Genomic DNA, 23,005 nt, shown 5'->3' on the forward strand with positions numbered 1-23,005 from the left:
TGATCAAATTTCGGGCTTTATGGAATTTGATCACGTGACCAACCCGTATTTATATCCTGATAAATATTTTAAAATGATACCTTATTTCTTAAATAAACCTGCTGTATATGAGAAGCAACTTCTTTGATTAGCAAATCCAGATCTAAAAGGGATATCTTTTTTTTTAAAACAAAAAGCAAAGAAAACAAAAGAACAGCAACTTTCATTTCTCTTCTCATATTCATATAAAATGTTAATGATACAATCTTACACGTCAAGGTTCCTCCATGTAAAAAATTCATACACACGTATGCTGGCTAACATTGTTCAAATATCTTACTGAACTACATAAATACCACTGTTTAAACCCATTAAAAGTCATATCAATGCATTGCACAAACTGAAAATTATACTGGGAAAAAAAATGTCAGACAAAGTAAGAGAAGAAATTGTCATTAACAAATTAAAAGCTGTCTGTCACTGAATTTATAAGTCAATACAGAGCATCAATGCACTTTTGTCGAACTGCTTAGAAACTGCATAGTTACACAAGTACACACACAATACACCAGCATTATGCAGGGAATGTTTGTTGTGGTAGAATATTCACAACACAATGTTAAAGCCAAACGTTTTTGATATGATAAACAGCATAATATTATGTATTGTGAAACTTTTTTTTTAACTGATACAAACATCAATAAGTCACAAAATCATAAATATCAAACACATAGATAGATGATAAACAAAATCAGGAATACGAACACAATGCCAGCTGTATCCGAATATGAAATGTGAAACTGAAAAATACACAGACACCATTCAAACTTTGGAGATTCATACTACATGTACTGCCAAAGAGACTCTTCACTAATGCACAACATCTGCATTTTCAATGCTGTTTAATTTCTTGCTAAAAAACATGAAACATACACAAACAAATATCATATATATATATATATATATATATATGTATAAACATTAACACAGTGTTGTCAATTAATTCTGCACAGTAATCATAATCACAATGAAAAGTATCACAGAACCTTACTATGAACTTACAGAACTTTACTATTAACTTACAGAACCTTACTATTAACTCACAGAACTTTACTATGAACTTACAGAACCTTACTATTAACTCACAGAACTTTACTATGAACTTACAGAACTTTACTATTAACTTACAGAACCTTACTATTAACTCACAGAACTTTACTATTAACTTACAGAACCTTACTATTAACTCACAGAACCTTACTATTAACTTACAGAACCTTACTATTAACTTACAGAACTTAACTATTAACTTACAGAACTTAACTATTAACTTACAGAACTTTACTATTAACTTACTAGGTACAAATAATAAGAATCTTGCTTTGCCTTCCAAATTGAACATCATTTCACTCTCAAACATCTAAATTTAACACGAAATAACTGCTTTAGTATGCTATGGAATTGTACAATATATGACGCCCTGCTAAAATTGTACATCTACTTTCTAAAACTGACTCTATACCGCATTGAAATACTTAAGGCCAATTCAACTTAATTAGTAGATTATCATCCAGGGTCACAAACAAATATGGGGCAGGTGGGAGGATTTTATTTTTTTATTTTTATTTCCCCGAGAAAAAATATTGATGACAAAAGGCACCACACAAAGTGTTAATCAAGTTAACATTCAAAGAATCCTTGGTAGAAGATATCAAACAAACATTCTGTGACTTTAATCATTCACTCATGTCACTGGGAAGCAAGTTTGTTTGAAATCATAATTTTTGCGAAAATATAAAAAAAAAATTCGGGTGGGGCCCTATTTTTGAGGAGCGGGCGGGGATGACAATCTATCAATTAATTTTGATTGGCCTAAGCAAAACCTGATGCTAGAATTTAACTTTGATTTTAAACATTCGATTTTCTACATAATTTACTGTAAAACCAGCAATAAATTTTAATCTATACAGGTAATAATGATTTTTTCTGGTAGATTTGAGAGATTTTATATAAACAAACTTTTAACCAATATCCTTTATTATGTTATGCTGTAACTAACAGTTTTGAGTATTAAGAAGGGAATGGATTTTTTCCTGTAAAATTTTTATGAAAATTCTCAAAGAACAGAAGTTTTGGGGATACCTGCTCCTGCAAGTTGGAGGTTCACAGAAAGGTAATTTTGACTTGCTATCATACATTAACATTCAAGGTATCTAACAACCATCGTGTCATTCACTGAGGTTCTTGCAGGAGTAAAGGGATGTATCAACAAATCAAAAAAAAATTTTTGTCTATTCAAGGTTCAGAAATCTACCTTAAACTTCAACTGCATTTTGAGCAGGACTTGGTCGACTTTAAATAGATGTTTGTGTTACATCACAGTGTAACATTGCTTATTTTATATACAAGGCACATTGCACAATGACATATTTCAGATAAAATATTTTACAATTCTTTCAGAAATTTCATTATAAATATTGCAATAAAATACTAAAAACAGTGCAACATCCATTAACAAGTGAACATTGAATGTAATAAATATATGTCACAATCTGCTATGTGTGCATGATAATGAATGGTAATCTCAAAATTATTAACAGTAGAATTTTAAATTTATAGAAACCAATTTGATGAAGAGGTGAATTTCACACTGAGCATTAAGAACAGAATATTGTGCGTTATTACATATCAAACTCAATTTCTTTTAATTAAGCCATCAATTGCACTGAACTATATATGATATATACATGTAATTAACATTTTAAAAAATATTCAGCATATTAAATGTTGCCAAGAAGAAGTTCAATGCTTAAATTAGCTATAAATGATAAGGAAAATATACATTAATTCTATATCAACCTCAAAATATTATGATAACTACTGATGCCCAAGACATAAAAAAAGGTAGCCCAACTTTTCAATAATGCACAAATCAATACAAAATGTAGCATACATATCAACACACATTTGTCATAAATGTCAATCTTTGCCTAACAATAATACTTTTGTTTTCGTTTTTAATGCAAATGTAAAAACATCGACAAGACATGAACATTTACGTAGCTTATATAACTTGAATATCAGTCATATCACAGACAAAAATATACATGACTTTGGGACTTTTTCAATGATCGTTCATATAAATAAAAGATATCGATAATCAACAGCAAATAACATTACTTGACAAAGCAGTGTCATGTTGATCACTTGAAATATTTTAAGGCTGCTACTGTGAGGAATTTTTCTATGAATAATTCAGAATCCAGAACTGCTATGTGAGCTGCTCGTCCTATGATTGTGTTGGCAGTGTTTGGTAGAGCATGGAATATGTCATATCGGATCAGCCTACATCTGGAGTTGTTAACTACTGGAGTCAAAATATTAGCTACCATCTCACTGTATATAGCACCTGTACAAAACAAAGATAAATACATCTCACTGTATATAGCACCTGTACAAAACAAAGATAAATACATCTCACTGTATATAGCACCTGTAGAATACAAAACAAAGATAAATACATCTCACTGTATATAGCACCTGTAGAATACAAAACAAAGATAACTACATCTCACTGTATATAGTACCTGTACAAAACAAAGATAAATACATCTCACTGTATATAGCACCTGTACAAAACAAAGATAAATACATCTTTCTGTATATAGCACCTGTACAAACAAAGATAAATACATCTTATATACTAAAAGATATATCAACTTCATTACATTGTTAACAAGTTTTCAAATTCCATGATTTCATGTGCTAAACTGTGGAATTACTTTGTTGCAATCATAATTTGTTAAATCCGTATAGCTAATAATTTCTACAATTCATAATGAATTCAGTACAAAAAGGGCAAATTATAAAGAATAGAATACCCTCCTACCCCCAAATAATCATCTTTGTTTATGAATGAAATTGATCATTTACCATAAAGAACAATACAACACAAAACACTGCCAAGTAATTACTCATGCAAAATTTTACTCTGAGAACATAATTGACAGAACTTGTGGAATGCGTAGTTTATGTGAGCCTGAAATCAACTGATTCAATAAAAAGATTCTGATCAAATTAAACTTACATTAATATGTGTGTGTATATATATATATATATATATATATATATATATATATATATATATATATGTGTATATATATATATATATATATATATATATATATATACACACACACCATTATATCATAACAAGAAGACAACATAGTTTGCCGGAAAGTATGACTACTTACACTATCCTTCTTGGTTCAAAAGATATAGCCAAGGTTAACGTTTTAAAAGTAGGTCAAAGTCCTGAGGAATCTACATAGTATTACACTGTATAGAATATCAAAGTACTATATCTCTTTGGTTCCAAAGATATAGCTAAGGTTAAAGTTTTTGAAAAGTAGGCTCAAGTCGCAATTTCAAAAGTCTTGGTACCAAAAGAAAGGCCTGGTCATGAAGTATCTATATGTAGAATATCAAAGCCCTACCCACCTAGGTGTGCTTTAATTAAATGAAAGTCAAAAGTTATTGAAAAGAAATTCAAAGTCCAAGGTCACTAAAAGAAAGGCCTGGTCTTGTGACATCTATTTGTGAAATACCAAAGTCATATCCCCTTTGATTAAAAAAAAATATAGCCAAGGTTAAACTTCTTCCCTTAAAGTATGATGTCAACATCAGGAACATGACCTTAGCTCTCCAGACATTTGTCTTTGTGAGTTAGTAAACAAGGTAAAAAACTTGTCACAAAGAATTTAAACATGAAATATGAGTACCCCAACACTCATCATTCAAAAGTTATGAGCAAGGTTAAAGTTTTGAAATTTTAGTCAAACTCAATGGTCAAGGTCACAAGGTCAAATAGGTGTAATTATTGAGATCTCCAACAGGGCTTGCCTGCCAATAGTACAAATACATGGAGATATCTGTTGGTATTTTAATTGATGGGTACCCATGATGATCCACTTTTAAAAATAGATATGCATAATTATGACCGGTTTCTAACAGATGAATTACAGAATCAGGATCTAAAGAAGCAGTCACACCTTACCAGATTGCATTGATTGATTGAATATTGTTTAACGTCCCTCTCAAGGGGTACTGAGGACCTATTCTAACCCGGATCCCCACGGGATTACCAGATTGCATTGATTGATTGAATATTGTTTAACGTCCCTCTCAAGGGGTACTGAGGACCTATTCTAACCCGGATCCCCATGGGATTACCAGATTGCATAAACGGATGTCATACGGATAAAAATAATTGTGACATAATGATGTCTGTTGGTATCTGAACTTGTACCAGTCCTGTGGACATCTGTTTGACAACAGTTATTTGCAAGCTTCATGCGTTTCTTGTCGGTAAACATGCAGTTGGTGTCCATTACATTTTCGGTTGACCCGCTGTACATCCAGTAGTAGTCTGGCTGTGACACATGTCCACCGGTCATTAACAAATGTGAACTGGACAGTACTGGTAAAAAAACGCATGACGCATATAATCCAGTGGTGTCCGTTTCAAGTTTTGAACATGTTCCAAAACTTTCCACCAGATAGACTGGACTTTGCCGGACAAGGAATGCGTTGGCTCAAAGAGAAACGAAAAGGAAATGCAAAAGAATGAAGACAAATGGATTGACAATTCTGTTACCCATTGTGACTCTGTTATCTTTATCCAGTGAGGTGTGACTACTGCTTAAAACATCAGTTGTGGGGGATGTAAAAAAACATAACATTCTACTAATGTGGTAGATGAATTACATGTACATAAAAATATTCTTTTAAAAAAAGAGAAAATTGTTATATAAAAAAAATAAATACAATGTTTTAAAGCAATTGGGGTAAAAAAATTAGTTTGTCATCAAATTCATTGCAAAAAACAAAACAAAACAAAACCACCCTTCATTGTATTCAAAAATTTGATGTGGCACTAAACAAGTTTTACTGTGTCTTTTTGAAATATTTCAAAATTGATTTCATACCCATGCCTGAGCTATCTCGCTGAGCTGATTTGCACATCTCTATCCTGGACGAGTGATAAGGGACGTAGCGATCCTGAGAAGACCCTACTAACAGCACATGACGAAACAGCTCCAAACCTGTTCATGACAAAAAATACCATTACGAGTTATTCATGTAAACAAATCTAGCATAACAGGGGGCATAAATAGTATTTAATTGATATACGAATTTACCTAACTACATGCATGTTTGTAAAAGTCCAAAACTTCTGTTTCTTATACATATACATCCTTTTCTATTCAATTCAAAGATGGAGAAAATTTGTTTCTATCCTAAAACAATATTCAAATATATTTTTATAATGGAGTCAAACTGTAGTTGCAATAAATTCTTTTTATTTAAACCTACCTGCACCTAATGTACATGAACATAAATACATTTCATGCATCTCTAAATGGGCCCAATATGTACAGTGCTCCCTCAATATATTGCCCCCTGTTATAATGCCACCCCCGCTTATTGCCTGAAAAGAACAGATTTCCTCCCATGTTAACACCCCCATTATAATGCCAAACCTGCATAATGCCATTGATTTTCACAAACAAATGGTAAAATTTTATAGGGTTTACCCTCAATAATAATGCCAATTACCTAACACCCATCGGTAATCATATCTGTGCTTTAATAGTGGTGGAATGTGACAGTCAGGACAACGTATTCAGGTGGTCAGCTAATTACTAATAATTGCTGAATTAAACTCAAGATAATTTATATGTTTATACAGAATGGAGTCCAAATAACTTAATGGTATTGGATTTCTTTTGACTGCTCAGTGCATTGTCCATAAGGGCTGTTCCAGAAATGATCAAATGGGGGGGTCGGGCGGCAAACAATATTTTTTTGTGTGGGTGGTCGTATTTTTTCATATTTTAATTGGTCCGTGGTTGGACTGTTAAAAAAATATTTATTATGGGTAGTGGGTAGTTTCTATTGTTTTATTTTGTGCCACGTGGGTGTTGAGTTTTCAGAATATTTTTATTGTCGCTCTTGTCGTGTTGGTTACAAAACGTCGGAGGGAAAATTGAAAACGTGCTTTCGAAATGCTGCTTTCGAAATCGGAAATCAGAAGTATCATAGAACTATTCGAGTTGTCGCTCTTTGCAGCGCATAACTTCCCATTACGGCACTCTTCAAATTAGAGGCGCGTTTAATAGGGTTCCTTTGGACGTGATGGCGGCGAACTCTGTTCTGTAGATTATTACAGTTTACAGTGCATCGATTTTGGGAATATTTTGAAACCAATAGGTACTCCGTTTTCTAATAAAAATTGGCAAACCTTAGTTGATTTATACGAGGGTACCGATGCGTTATATTTATCAGTCGGTGTGATGGTGATATAGAGGCCTCCGGGCGCGGGCTCCATTAGAAGACGAACGATTCGTGGAAAAACATATCCATACCCATTTCATGATAATAGCATCGTTTGGACTCCCAATCTTTCCAACATTCCCGCCATAGATGCCTTTGATTGTTGATGTGACATCGTTTCTTCAGAACTACTGTGATACAATGTCGCACAGGCATTACCGCGTCATTGACTAGAATGTTTGTCCCGAAAACCTCGCGAGATTTGTACCGTTTTCATTTTTAAAAATATTTTTGATGTGGGTCTGGTTAGTTTTTTTTTTATTAGATGGGTCATTGTAAAATGAGTTTATTAATTTGATGGGTCATGGGGTAATTTTTTATTTTTTTTTATGAGTGCTTGGTATATACAAAAGGTGCCTCCCGACCCCCCCCCCCCCCCCCCCCATGTATTTATTTCTGGAATAGCCCTAATGGTGAATTCGTTTTAATGCCACCCCAACTTTATTGCCCAAATTCGTCTTGAACAAAAGTTGGCAATCTATCGAGGGGGCACTGTATGATACTCTATCTGACCCTACAATTAACATATATGGAGCCTGTGTGAGCCTGACCTGGTTTCTGACTGAGTTTGTACAGGAAGGTCTGGCGAGGATCCTGGTGGTCTTTGAGAGACAGCTGTAACAGTGAGCCCGACTTCTTCCACTTCTGCATGAACCACATTCCTAGGGAGATACAGAACATTGCATTCAATATTTTATTTCTATCAAAACATGATTATACCTACACATATGTAACAGTATGTTACAACTAATCTATTCAAGATGTAAAGCCAGAGACTAATCAACTAAAACATTTCTTGCTTTTAGTTTTCCAAATCTGTTGATTAAAGTCAAAATCCTTGGTCTTAATTATGCATACCAATGTTTCAGTCCTAATTCAAATATTAAGACACATTGAAGTACATCAAAAATTACAAAAACTTTTTATACGGAACATTTCCAACTTAGGTTATACGGGTACTTTACATGAAATGATTAACTGATACCAAGCAGTTCTTACCCATGTTAATCCGCCCACTGTTGTTATAGAGTTACTGATACCAAGCAGTCCTTACCATGTTAACCAGCCCACTGTTGTTATAGAGTTACTGATACCAAGCAGTCCTTACCATGTTAACCAGCCCACTGTTGTTATAGAGTTACTGATATCAACAGTTCTTACCCATGTTAACCAGCCCACTGTTGTTATAGAGTTACTGATACCAAGCAGTTCTTACCCATGTTAACCAGTCCACTGTTGTTATAGAGTTACTGATACCAAGCAGTCCTTACCATGTTAACCAGCCCACTGTTGTTATAGAGTTACTGATATCAACAGTTCTTACCCATGTTAACCAGCCCACTGTTGTTATAGAGTTACTGATACCAAGCAGTCCTTACCATGTTAACCAGCCCACTGTTGTTATAGAGTTACTGATATCAACAGTTCTTACCCATGTTAACCAGCCCACTGTTGTTATAGAGGGTTCCAAGATGAGGTCCAGACAGGGAGAGGAATGTATAGAGTTTAGGGACCAGGTGAGAGAGCTTTGGTAGAGATATCACAGACCGAATAATCAGGTTCCCCAACGAATGTCCCACAAAACTGTAACAAAGCATAGCACAGGTGAGAATTTTCTTCTTTTTTTAATACACAACTGTATTTTAGTCTGCTTGAATTAGCTTCCACAATTCCATTTGATATTTACCTTAATCTAGTAGGTGTAAACCCATACAGGTCGATAAAGCTATTAATCTCATTGGCTAATCTGTCTGTCATCAAATCAAAATCAGCAAAAGTGTCCTGTGAAGGCAGAGGAAGTCACACATGAAAGCAAGAACCAGAAGGAATCATCAATGAAAGCAAAAGTCAAAATTTATATAATCATTCAAAGCAGTATTGTCTCTGGTTAACTTACCTGATTCCTCTCAGACATCAGGAATTCTATTCTATGGCCTGGTAATGCCATCTCTATGTATGTTCTTACTAATCTTAAATCAGCACTATTTCCTAAAGAATACACATAGAAAATGTTATCTTAAATCATCACCATATCCTCAACAAAATAAGCATCAAAGACATTAAGAGTAAACTTAAGCAGCTCTCTTGAAACACTGCTATATAGAAATAATAATTCTGATTCTTTAAAAATGCATGTGTTGCAAATATGATATCAAATGTCTATACATTTTAGATGCTGTGAAGTGCATGTTGCAATTCACACTAGTAACACAAACAGACCCATTTTCAATTTGAATACACATATATTAAGCTTTTACTTTAAAGCACACAAACTAATTCAAAATTGTGGACCCCTGCTTTGGGCTTTATTTTTTGTTGTTGGAAGAAGGAGGTGGAGGGGGTAATGGGTGGGGGTGCACAAATATACTGTACATGGTGAATATGAAGCCTGAATAATTGATTAAGTTGCCAGGGTAAATGTACAGGTTGAATTTTTTGTGACAGATGGACAGATTTTATGAAATTGGAAGAAAACAATCTTACTACAAATTTTCAACTGTTGAATGAGAAGCTTCTTACCATCCAATCCATGAACACATACTACTAAGTGTACCCCATCTCCATCATCACAACTCTCTTCATTAACATGAAAGTATGGATGTACTGCAGCTAAGGTAGGAAACTCACTGAAAAAATACAGCAATAAATTGTAGAGCAATTAATATTGGTGTTTCTACAATATTTCCATACATAAACATGAATAGCTAATGAAAATGTTGTTAGAATCAAGATTCACTGTCCGGTTCCTAAGAAGACTTGCGGATTTTATCTAAATATTCAAAAGTAAAATTCTGGGCCCCAATTATGACCCCACTTTAGCTGTGAAATCTTTAGTATGCAATGAAACTTGTGTAAAATTCTGTACGTTGTGTCCCAGAAGTTCTGAGACTCTATAGTTTCACTGAAAATGATTTGTGCATAGTTTGACAATGGACCAGTGATTCCAAGAAAACCAATAGTGTGAAAACAGATCCACGCACAGCTAGCCAGAAATAATGTATTGATAATCAACTTCAAGATTAAGTGAGCAGAAAACAACACATAGAGTGTACATGTACTTAAAGAAATCTGACTCTACACTGCACAAGATTGAGTTTACAAAACAAAATGCCTACTGCTGAATGTGTATCAGAAAAAGGATAAAGATTAAATTCAATTTATTTTGTGAACAAATTATTTCAACCATCTGTGGCAAAATCTATACCTGTAGAGTTGTCCGTAATACTGCATCTCTGTTTTAAGCTGTTCTCTTAACTTTACAAAACTGAAATACAATGGCTTGGTGATGTACAATATATTTCAAACATTCAAGAAATGATCATCGCCAAATAAATTTCAGTAGGAAACTGGTGCATTTCACAAACACACGTAAAGTGTTGCACAGTGTGTTAATTCTCTTCTACAGAATTACAATAAAGAACTATGGACAATTAACTTGTATTTTAACCTCGTATACACTACGAATTTCAAGTAATAATAATCTGTACTAATTGGTAAGCATAATTAACCCGTAAAATGTTAGTTGGACAAATATCCAAGACATCATGAATTACAGAATAGCACATACATTCTGAATTTGACACAAATATATAAAAGTCAAACTGTGATTCATTATCAAAATTTCAAATTATGCTTTTAATTCTATTCAATCATGAATAAAAAATTCAATTTGTTCATTGAGCAAAATACATGTACATTCTTCTTTCACATGGGAGAGAGAAAGAGATAAACAGTCAATGGAAACATTAAAGGAAATCATTCAATAAAATAATATACATAAACTCAGAATTGTTAATTTCAAAAGTTTGGATGATCAAGTATGCATATGTATCTAGAATACACATTAAGCAATATAGTAAAATGTACTGATAATTCTGTCAATGATAATGGTTAACTTGTACTCAGAACTTTTCATGCCACTTACTTAACAAAATCCAACCACATCAAACTTGTACATTTATTGAACTATTTCATGCCACACAGGAAATTCCATAGAGCTATTGTAAACATTCATAAGAAATGGGATGCTTGGGAAACAGATAACAAATCCTCTGCCAGCCACCTGTGCACGTGTAAATCTCACACTCCACAAATGAGATGCATGAACAACAGAGAAAGAAAGATGAAGCAGGGTTTGATGAAGCAACAACTGTGAAAATTTGGAACTGTTAGTTCTAAATAATTTTTTTTTAATTTTATGATCACCAATACTTTACTCTCAAGCAGAATATGAAAAACTATAAAGTAGATTCTAAATGAACAGTGAATTTATTTTCAATTCATAATTCACAGTTATACAATTTTTTAAAATTATTTCTTGAGAGAATTTCTCTCCCATGCATGTAAAACTTTGAAGCAAAGTCGGCAAGAAATGAGCGACACTAATATCAGCAGATAAGCAGAGAGAAATAGGACAATAGATCATACGTTTGAAAGCATGCAAAACTTTACAGAACAAAATCAAATATTGGTGATCAAAAAATGTCAATAAAATACCTTAATGTACTGTGGCCAATCTGAGTGACTAGCTTGGGTCTATCAAGATCCGAGTATTTGAAAAGCTCAGGAAATGAGAATGAAGATGACACCCGTGTTTTGAGGGTACTATTCCCTGAGTCGGAATCATGAGATTGATGTGAGCCAGAGGATGATGAAGCCTTATCTATGCTGGAAATGATATTGGTGTCACTGGCTGCTCGATGTTGAGATAAAGATTTCTCACTCACTTTACCCTCTAATGACATCACCTTACCCACTGGTTTTCTTAATGGGCTTCCATGTGCCCCAATCAACGACATTTTGGGATTTTTTTCATATTCCTGCTTAAGAAATTCTATCACAGTTAATTTATTGTCATACCCTGGGTCCTCAACCTCCTGCTCTGATCCCTGAGTGACAAGGCTGCCATCCTCTGAAAGACTTTGGGTTGACCTTTTAGTGCCATTCACAGCCTTCTGACCAGATGATGATATTTCCCTCATTGATATACCAGACTCCTCCCCCTCTTTTTCTGTATCTACCTCTGCATCATAACCATTTGCAACATGTCTCTCATCATCGCTGATATTTTCGTTGTTTTTTGTTTTCTTGTTTATATACCACTGTTCATCTTCGTGTGCCTGCAGTGGTAAATTCTCACTCACATGACAATGAACATCATTGAGTCCTAATTTCTCTATGATCTGATCCTCACTGGGAAGAGTTTCCGTCCCTGAACTTGTAGTCACATCACTTTTTACCCCAGAACCCTTCCCTTCGGGCTTTAGTTCTCCAGAACTTGATGAAGTGAGATCATTTTTTGATAAAGACTCCTTCCCATGAGCCTTCAGGTCGTCCTGAATCTGTTGCAGTTCTTTGGCAATCATAGCCGACCTGACATTCCTTCTTCTACTGTAGGGAGATTCTACAAAGTCTGGAAGAGATGTGATACTTGTTCGACTCCAAGAATTTCTAACAAACAGTGATGGCATTGAAAAGGACGTGGACAGATGATCATGTTTGCTCGCGTCATCACACAAAGTCCCCAACTCCACCGAGTGATCCACCACTGATCCAGGCGAGTCTGACGCAGTGTCCTTTTTCCTGTAACCAATCAGAGCACAGTCTTTCTGGGCATCTTTCTCTGATACAGCATCCACCTCTGACATAGAGTAAGAGGACGGCCTCTTGAAGGCATCAGGCCGAATGCTCTTGATCAACTTCTTCTTCTGTTTCTGCTTAGGATCTCCAGATTTACCAAGTTTATCTTTTCCCTTGTGTCTCTCTGCAAATGACAATAGTCCATGAAAACAATATTCTATTACTGCAATTCATAGAATTTTGACAATTTAATACATTTATTATGGTGATATAAGTAGACATATACAATACATGTGTATTTCAATTCACTGGAACATCTTCGAAAACTTTAATTTCTCTTCAACTCAACATGACTTCTGTATTCATTCTTCTCTCTACCTACTACATATAGAACATCTCTACAAACTTAAAGACAGCATCACAAACCACAGAGTAAATCTTCTTATTTCCTATGTAGCTTGTAAGACGTTTTCTGATTGGTTAACAAGCCAGGTGTAAATTTCCATACACCCTGCTGAAGGTGGAGATAATAAAGTGACAATACAATGCAACGTGTATCTACACGCAAAGAAAAAAATTGATGACATTTCCTTAGCAAGCATTCGCCATGATTTCGGCACCGTGATGTCACATTATTTACCCCCAGCTTGTAAACAACATAAAATATCCAACATGAATTTCCTTATTTAAATCACTAAATAATTACTTGTAATATCATTTGGTTACAGAGGAAATAAATTTGTTATCCAGGTCCAACCACGGCTGTACGGAGATTTATCCCAGGTCATTCTCCATATATTCTTCGGCCTGCAGCCACATCACGTACAGAATACAACCCAGGGTAAATCCCTGTACACCCGTGACTAGACCTGGATAACTAATAATCAGGGTAAATCCCTGTACACCCGTGACTAGACCCGGATAACTAATAATCAGGGTAAATCCCTGTACACCTGTGACTAGACCTGGATAACTAATAATCAGGGTAAATCCCTGTACACCCGTGACTAGACCTGGATAACTAATAATCAGGGTAAATCCCTGTACACCCGTGACTAGACCCGGATAACTAATAATCAGGGTAAATCCCTGTACACCCGTGACTAGACCCGGATAACTAATAATCAGGGTAAATCCCTGTACACCCGTGACTAGACCTGGATAACTAACAATCAGGGTAAATCCCTGTACACCCATGACTAGACCTGGATAACTAATAATCAGGGTAAATCCCAGTACACCCGTGACTAGACCTGGATAACTAATAATCTCTGTATGTCCTTGAAACTTTTGATGTATCTGCATTACATATGGCATCATAAGACAGTGCAGTGTCAATTTGTGCAAGTTTTCTCTTCTTAAAACTATAGTTAACAGCATTCTAACATGTAAAACAATACGAATTTTCTATATACACCCCTCTCCACGTATTTTATGCAGACAGAGATTCACAAAAAGATACGTAAGGAGTTACCCTACATGATTGTATTTCCTCCTTATCCATAGAAATTTGCATTCATATACCTGTTTGGAAGAACCATGTGTAGAGCAACATGTGTATGAATCAAAATATTTTCAACAATTTAAAATTAAACGTTATGGCATACTCTTGAACTAACACTTTGCACATTTACATTCTGCAACCCTAGTGTTACTCTGCTTGCTTAAAAACAATTTCAAAGGATTTCAGAAATGCTGCAAAACTCATGACTGAACTTTTCACTGCTGTTACATTAAGGCAAAATTTGTAGATGCAAATGGCAATTTGAGGGCTTCTTTGGATAGCCTAAATGCTAACACAGTTGAACTCCCTCCATGAAAAGCTAAATCCAGCAAGATTTGGTATTTTGTATTTGCCTGTGATCCTGCATTTCATTCTTTTTTGTACAGATAGTGCAGTGAGCTACCTGTGCAATTTGACATGATTATAAACTTTCTAGCAATACGACAGACACACCCACACTAACCTGATGTCGTCAAACTCTCATCTGTCATGAAGGCATAAAATAAAAGAAATTTGGTTATCAATACAATTCCAGTAATTTGAAGAGAGAAAAAATTTCAAATTGCACTGAAAAGAATGATTCCATTTAACAACATGATGGTCCCTTATTTCAATAAAATGCTTCTACAGTCCTAAAACTGCACTACCACAACTGGTCAGCATCGGTGTCTATAGAAAAAAATATTATTCAAGTTTACACAGGACCTTTGAACAATGAAACAATAGATGGATTCAATACTACACTGCTTTATAACTGGGTTGTTACATGTAACTTCTAATTCTTGAATTGCTACTAGTCACAGATATAGAGATAAAATTTTCAGAAATTTTACACTGACAAATACAAGTACATGTGTGATGCACATAAAAACAAAGAATTTTTGTTTCATTTCTCACCATGCAATCAAGTCTTACTTCAAATGGAAAATACTGCACACATTCAGATTACTGATAACAAGGACATTGAAAATGAGATTATTCAAGAGCTGTAATATCATAATTATACCAATGACAGAAACACAGTAAAACTTGTCTAATCTAGACGGGCTTCAAATCAGAAAATGTTCAGATTCAACATCTGGAATACAAAATATATTCAAAGTTTGGTATTGAAGCATGTCCAAGGTTTCAACATCTGCATAAAACAAGTTTTACTGTATATTTTGATTATTGTGAAAACCAATTTATATCAAACAGATATATTAAGCACTTCATAAAATTCTGACAAGGATACTGATACAATACTTTTGAGGTGCAGATCTTCATCTGAGGCACAAGTCAAGCTTGTGTCAATAACGGTTGCTTATATCACAAAAATTTCAGTCTTTTTGCCCAAATTGATGTGAACTTGTGTTTATTTTCATAATCTTACATAAGTTACACAGATTTCATTCTCATTGGTGGTAATTAGCTAGTACATATATACTGTAGTTCACATCTAGAACAGCAGATTCCATCCACTGATGTCAGGTGTACAATTTCATCAGATGCACTGAACTAAGGTTCCATTTTATTAGTACTTATGTTACTGGGCAGTAAAGAACGCCCATTGTAAAATCTCAGCTTACATTTTACAGTTTTAATAAATAAACCGCAGGCCTTGCAAATAAAAGGTTTGGATGATAATTATCATAGTGCCTATAATTTTTACAGCAGTTATTATATACATTAAAAGATGAGAATCCCCCCCCCCCCCCCCCCACACACCTCATCCCACCCCCAATCTACAGTGTATTAAGAGACTAATTCACGACATTAAATGGAATCAACCTTTTTTAAAACCAGATATCCATTATAAACAAACTTTGTGAAAATTCCATACCAACACAGCATGCACATTGAATAAGTTCACCAAAAGTTTTGTGATTTTTTTTGACAAATGAAATATGTGAAACAAGATGTGTTTGTAACAATTTGTATTCGAGCAAAGAACAGTGATGTATTGAGCTAAGACCAGTGATTCAGAATATGAACTTGACATAATCATGACTTTGACTTTCACCAAATATAGTCTCTTATCTCTAATAGACAAAAAATATAATTATAAAAATCAAAACCAATAGTTCCCAAAGTTTTGATTGAAGGGTCTTAAGAAATCACAAACATTTTAAATAGTTCCAAAATAAAACAAATACATGATGAAAATATTTCATAGACACATATATATATAAAGTTACAGAATATGAGCTTAGAATAGGTGAATTTAAGATGCACATGGGCCTTATTGGTCACCTGAGTAAAACTAAACTTTAAAACTAAACCTAGAAAAGTCACTGGTTACCAGTACATCTATCAAGTCGGTTTTTCATCTGGAAGCTACGACACTATTTCTTTTTATCTAAACTTGGACAATAAACTTTTCTTTAATCAGAATTGAGAATTGTTAACTATCACATATTTTTTCTTAGCTCCCCACCCCCTGCCATTATTTATCATAAATTCAAGATTCACACTTGGTGATCCCACCTTATTGGATTCCCTGGGTAAGTTATTAATAACACTCCTTATAAAGACTTTTTATTGCTGGGCACAGGCAATTATATCACTTGGGTTCAAATTCACTATAATTAAAGAGTATACCTTTACTTTTTAATAGTAAATTCAAACTCAACCAATATAATTGCCTGTGTTGCTGAGTAGCATAGTGGTAAATGCAGTTGCTTCTCAAGGCTGCTACTTGAGTCTGATTCTATGATTGGCAGTTACTGTGTGTGAGGCAGTGACAGTCTGTGAGTGGGTATAGTGGATACTCAGACGGGTCTCCTTCAGGTACTTCAGGTTTTTACTACTCCAATGATTCCTGTACGTTTGATATTTTGAACTACAACTGTCCTAACTGGATTAACACTCCCTGCAGGGCACATTGGATGGTGGGAAATAGTGAATTTATGCAATAAACACATCCTTTTGACATAAAGAAGAACTCTGTTTTCTTGAAAGCAATTAATGTAAATGCAGACTATATATTCTGCAGTATAGCATTACTCTGAATATTTAAAATATGCTTAATATAACATCTGAATACTAAATACATACTCAGCATAGATCCATCTGTTACAGCCTTAATATGAGGGTGAAACACAGAGGCTGTGAATTAAACAACTCTGGTAAAAGCCTCCATGCTTATCATAACTATCTATCCACTTTGAATCCTACATGTGGATGCTCAGGAGTAAAGAAGATTTTTTTAAATATAGAATTTCAATGCATTTTCAATAATCACTCTGGCACAAATCTCAAGGCTCATTAAAACGACGCATCCAAACTAAATACGATATACTCAAAGGTAGAAAGCACGATGATCATTCCAGCCCTACCCTTCAGTCTAATACATGGTGTTTGGTAGAGACCTCCATGCTCGATATATGACTATTCAGTTTGTTTATGAACGAGTAACGATCACCATGACCAATGGGGACAGATTACAGTGAGTCCCCTGAGCAACTCAGGTGACCTTGATATATGAATTTATCTTTTTAACATTAGAATTGGTATATTTTCAGTTTACAACAGACACACACAAAGAACAAGACAGTGAAACACCACAGAACACAACACCAGATAAAGTCACATAAAAAATGCATGCATGTGAATCTACGGAGGCAGTTACCATAGTAACCAAGCAAACAATAGAGATGGGCTTCCTGTTTACTCACCAACCAATCGCACTTCCCCTAGGTCGACCACCGAGCTGGTGTCGCCCAAGTTGTGCGATGTGGCAGGGACCTGAAAAAGTTCCACAACTGATCGCACCGGCAGGGGATCTGGGGAGTCAACAGATAATAAATTTATGGAATGGATGGATAATTTGATGGGTGGATCTAAAGGTACTTAAAAATGTATGTGGTAAAGGAAAGCAATGATCAAATACCTTAAGTTTTCACTTATATTGCACTGATACATACCTTACAGAAACAATGATTATAGTGAATTTTTCTCCAATATGATATATAATATTAAGTGCACCACTAGGGTACATGATATGCCTATCTATAACTACATGTACATTATAAATGCATACCTATGTGATCCTGTCAATTGCAATTTCAAAATGAGGTCAGCCACCTACTTTTGGGTTGCAACACACCTTCTCCTCAGATTCATCAACTGACCAAGTTTGATGGTCTTAAGCCTCAGAGTACTCAAGATATGATCCAGACACAATTTGTATATATGTATTGCCATAAAATTTCAAAATGAGGCCACAGTGACCTACTTTTGGTTCATAACCCCCCCCCCCCCCCCCCCCCCCGATATGCATCAATTGATGAAGTTTGATACTAGTCCTACGCCGCATATAGTGCAAGATATGATCCGTCTATGATTTGAGTAAGTATAACAATAAAATCCCACCAGGAGGTCACAGTGAACTGAATTAATTTTGGTATGTGACACACTTTTTCCTCAAGATGTATCACCTGACCTAGTTTGATAGTCTTAAGCATCACAGTGTGAAAGATAAGACCTATACACAAGCAAGCTAACAGACAGACAGATGGACAGATGGGGAAAAACTACACCATAGTATGGTCCCTCAGACAGGCATATTAAAACTAAAGCTATCCTGATGGAACTAATACATGTACCCCCAGCTGGGCAAATCCAAAACTATCTAAACAACATCTCTCTAAATAACCTTTGATAAAGCCCTGTATATCTACAATACGTAACTTAAACAATTATTACTTCTCCAGTCAAACGTGTTATAGCGGTCACCTCTAATCAAGCGGTCACTTGTCTCATGCGGTTATTCTACTCCCTCCCCATTAAAAATCCTATATCACTCTATTAAACAGCCACCTGTGTACTGTACCAAACTGCCATTTTCCCTGTGTATATATATGTAGTGGTCATTTTAAATTGTTACATTACTTAAATATGAGGTTCTCTATGTTTATCTTCCAAATGCAGCTAGATAGTTTACGAATGCACTGTTACTAATGTAAACAACTGATTAAGCATGGTAAAACCTCAAAAATATAATCGGTCTAAAGAGATCAATTTTAAACAGGTGGATGAACAAATAAAATTATCGATTGATCTTATATCTAAGACTATTGAATGGATATAAGATTTTATGTCATACGGTCATTTAAGGTATCCGATCCATAAAACCAAATAAAATGACAGAAAATGGTAGCAAAAACCCGCTAAATCTGAAAGAATGATATGATGCCATTAAAATGATGGAATCAGGATTTAATGCTTGTATTGTTTCTTTGAAATTGAGCGTTGGGAAAACTAAAAAATATTTTTAAATGAAAAGCTGAAACAAAACCCGATTAAAAAAAAATGTCAATCTTGGAGGTTGTTTATTGTGTAGCATTCTTTACGCATTTACATGCATGTAAGCGTATATACGTACAGTGTATGTACTTTATATGCATATAAAACATAGAACATCTTAGTTTGACAAAGGTCACTTTTACTGAATCCCACGGGTGACTGCTTAATATAGGTTTGACTGTATTAGAATTTCCCAATCCCCATTCTTATATCCCGGAAGTTTTCTAAATTTCTTGATATATCTTTCGATCAATAGACAGCTTTGCATTATCTTAAAACAACATTTAATATACATAGATAGATTTAACAGAGTATCTGTGGTTATAGGCAAGTTTCGTAATACTTCAATCTAATGAGCTGGGAAAATAGGTAATTTTTTTTTATCTTAATCAGACCCACTGAAGCGTAATATGTAGGTCAGCTGTAGCATTTTCATTATCAGTATAAGGAAGGGGTATTCCAAGCTTAGTTTGCACTGGACGTGGTGTAAGAACGAATCTAAATGCTGATGTTAATGGAACTCACTGAAGCACAAAATGTAGGCAAGAGGCAGCATTCATACCATGAGATGGAAGAGGCATCCCATGATGTGTCCCACCTTCAAGTCTGGTTTGTATTCCTACTGCCATAATATGGTGAAAACCAGTGTAAAAATTGAAACACTGACCTTAACCTAGTGTCTACAGACAGACAGACAGACTTGGTGATTCCAGCGTATCCCCCCCCCCCCCTTTCCTGCAGGGGTATAACGCAGTGTTGGAAGTGAATTCTTTATCAAGAAAGATATTGTATTAACAATGTGTAATGCTATTTAATGAAAAATACTGTTTCTTCACTGAAACAAAATAGATCCATAATATAATATACTAGTGTGGATATGACTAAAAATCTCTCTAGTAAAAGCCTTTTCTTTCTAAATTGTACATAATACACTGCGAACAAAAACATGTATATTAAAAAAACGAATGCAGTTAGTAATATACATGTGAGCACAGACAAATGACATAAAACATGACCTCCACTTACCTGTGGACATTGGAATATGCTCACAATAAATGTCTTCAAATATTATCGGCAGGGTGGAATGGTCACCATCTAGCTCAACACACTCCACCTTCATGGGTGGTAGACTCTGCATACAGCCGGAACTCTTGACAATACTGGCAAACTCTGCATGTCCATGAAAACTGGCCAAGTAGATATAGACTTACTGATAAATACTTTCAGTATTTTTTATATATTTTTATATACATTTATATATCTTTAAAGTACAATGAGTAAGACAGAAGTATACAACACGATATTGAGATAATTGCATTTCCCTACTCACCTGGGTTCATAACAAGACAAGCATTCTGGTTTGGCATATTCATGGGTGAAAAACGCTTCTGCCATTCTCTTCACCTGGTAAAAAGGACTCACTTTAGTAAAACATTTCCACAGGGTGCGAAATCTAATAAAAAAAATTTGCTTTCCTTTTTCATTTGATTTGGAGGTTACGATGATTTCCTTCTTTATAAATTATAGCTGAAAATCTGGTTAATCACACAAATTCTCTAAAAGGGAAAAATTACAAAAAACAATGATGTGACCTTTCACACTCACAAAATTACACAGTCATGTGACCCTTCACACTCACAAAATTACACAAAACAGTGACATGACCCTTCACACTCACAAAATTACACAAACAGTCATGTGACCCTTCACACTCACAAAATTACACAGAACAGTGACATGACCCTTCACACTCACAAAATTACACAAACAGTCATCTGACCCTTCACACTCACCCTCCCTGTATGATGTTCCTGGGCAAGCTGGAGTAGAACATTTTTGTCCAAGGACACAACTTCAATAAACTGAGTCCATAGAATGACATTTTCAGCACAGAGCTGTGTAATGTCTGTCGTGGCTGTCTGTAGAAGATCCTCCTCATTGTCAAAATTCTAAAGCAAAATATTTCCACAAAAATTAAATCAAACCATTAATTGGGACCCACTTTACAAAAGGTCTTACAACTTAAGACCAAAAGTACTTCTTTCCATTCATTTAAAGCTGCATTTCTTTATGGTGTAAATTCATGACATATCTATAAAATAGCAGATGGCAAGTACGCAAAACTGTGAAAATGTACTTGAAAATGGAAATATGTTGGACATCTTAGTCATAAGACTTTATGTAAAATGGGTCCCTGAAGTCTCTAACATAGGATTATGGAAATGCACAAGACTTTATAAACTGTAGATCCACAAATATTTCCAGGTTTTACTCTACACAAGATATCCATTGTTGATTTAGATGCAATAAGAAATTTTTGATAATGCTTCATAATAAACTACTTGGAATAAACAACCTGCAACACTACTTCATTATGGAAACTACATTTTCTTTCATCATCTCGCACAATTATGCAAATATACAAGTCTTACAAATAAATTTAAAACAACAGCACTTCACAAATCTCCACAAAAAGTTTCACAGTCCTACAGTCCCGAGTAACAAATTTTACACGATAACAGATACACAGAGGCCTGACTTCATGCCTTGGCAGTACAGTAAAACATGCTCATACAGAAGTGCAACTTTGATTCATTTTAAAATTCATCATTCACAATGAGTTCATATGTTTAAAACTACAGGGAATAAAAATCACTTCACTGTAAGTGTGAAATCGTTATAAGCATGTTCGCTGTAACATTTGTAAGTTAATGATGGTTGGGTGCTGTAACATTTGTAAGTTAATGATGGTTGGGTGCTGTAACATTTGTAAGTTAATGATGGTTGTGTAATGTAACATTTGTAAGTTAATGATGGTTGTGTAATGTAACATTTGTAAGTTAATGATGGTTGTGTAATGTAACATTTGTAAGTTAATGATGGTTGGGTGCTGTAACATTTGTAAGTTAATGATGGTTGGGTACTGTAATATTTGTAAGTTAATGATGGTTCAGTACTGCAACATTTGTAAGTTAATGATAGTTCAGTACTGCAACATTTGTAAGTTAATGATGGTTCAGTACTGCAACATTTGTAAGTTAATGATGGTTGGGTACTGTAACATTTGTAAGTTAATGATGGTTGGGTGCTGTAACATTTGTAAGTTAATGATGGTTCAGTACTGCAACATTTGTAAGTTAATGATGGTTGGGTACTGTAACATTTGTAAGTTAATGATGGTTGGGTACTGTAACATTTGTAAGTTAATGATGGTTGGGTGCTGTAACATTTGTAAGTTAATGATGGTTGGGTACTGTAACA

The 23,005-nt window shown here is 34.7% G+C and overlaps 1 protein-coding gene across 8 annotated transcripts in view; it reads right to left on the reverse strand.

Annotated features, from left to right (window-relative positions):
- Positions 1–187: 187 nt before the first annotated feature.
- The window catches only part of LOC125671383 (protein FAM135A-like), a 47,608-nt gene continuing 24,790 nt past the window's right edge, over positions 188–23,005 (reverse strand). For 3 of the 8 annotated variants that reach the window (XM_048907094.2, XM_048907090.2, XM_048907091.2), the window contains 14 exons: positions 21,538–21,693; positions 21,075–21,148; positions 20,771–20,931; positions 18,115–18,222; positions 14,922–14,942; positions 11,872–13,138; positions 10,580–10,639; positions 9,895–10,001; positions 9,272–9,363; positions 9,062–9,156; positions 8,807–8,958; positions 7,926–8,036; positions 5,967–6,083; positions 188–3,388 (listed from right to left, as the gene is read on the reverse strand). In XM_048907094.2, the coding sequence (XP_048763051.2) occupies positions 3,183–3,388; positions 5,967–6,083; positions 7,926–8,036; positions 8,807–8,958; positions 9,062–9,156; positions 9,272–9,363; positions 9,895–10,001; positions 10,580–10,639; positions 11,872–13,138; positions 14,922–14,942; positions 18,115–18,222; positions 20,771–20,931; positions 21,075–21,148; positions 21,538–21,693 (2,727 nt within the window). In that variant the 3' untranslated portion in view covers positions 188–3,182. Of the gene's footprint in view, positions 3,389–3,412; positions 3,609–5,966; positions 6,084–7,925; positions 8,037–8,806; positions 8,959–9,061; positions 9,157–9,271; positions 9,364–9,894; positions 10,002–10,579; positions 10,640–11,871; positions 13,139–14,921; positions 14,943–18,114; positions 18,223–20,770; positions 20,932–21,074; positions 21,149–21,537; positions 21,694–23,005 lie in introns of those variants that run through there. The other 5 variants (XM_056163467.1, XM_048907096.2, XM_056163466.1 and 2 more) reach the window with 4 other exon arrangements.

This window comes from Ostrea edulis, chromosome 4, assembly GCF_947568905.1.
Source record: "Ostrea edulis chromosome 4, xbOstEdul1.1, whole genome shotgun sequence".
NCBI lineage: Eukaryota > Metazoa > Mollusca > Bivalvia > Ostreida > Ostreidae > Ostrea > Ostrea edulis.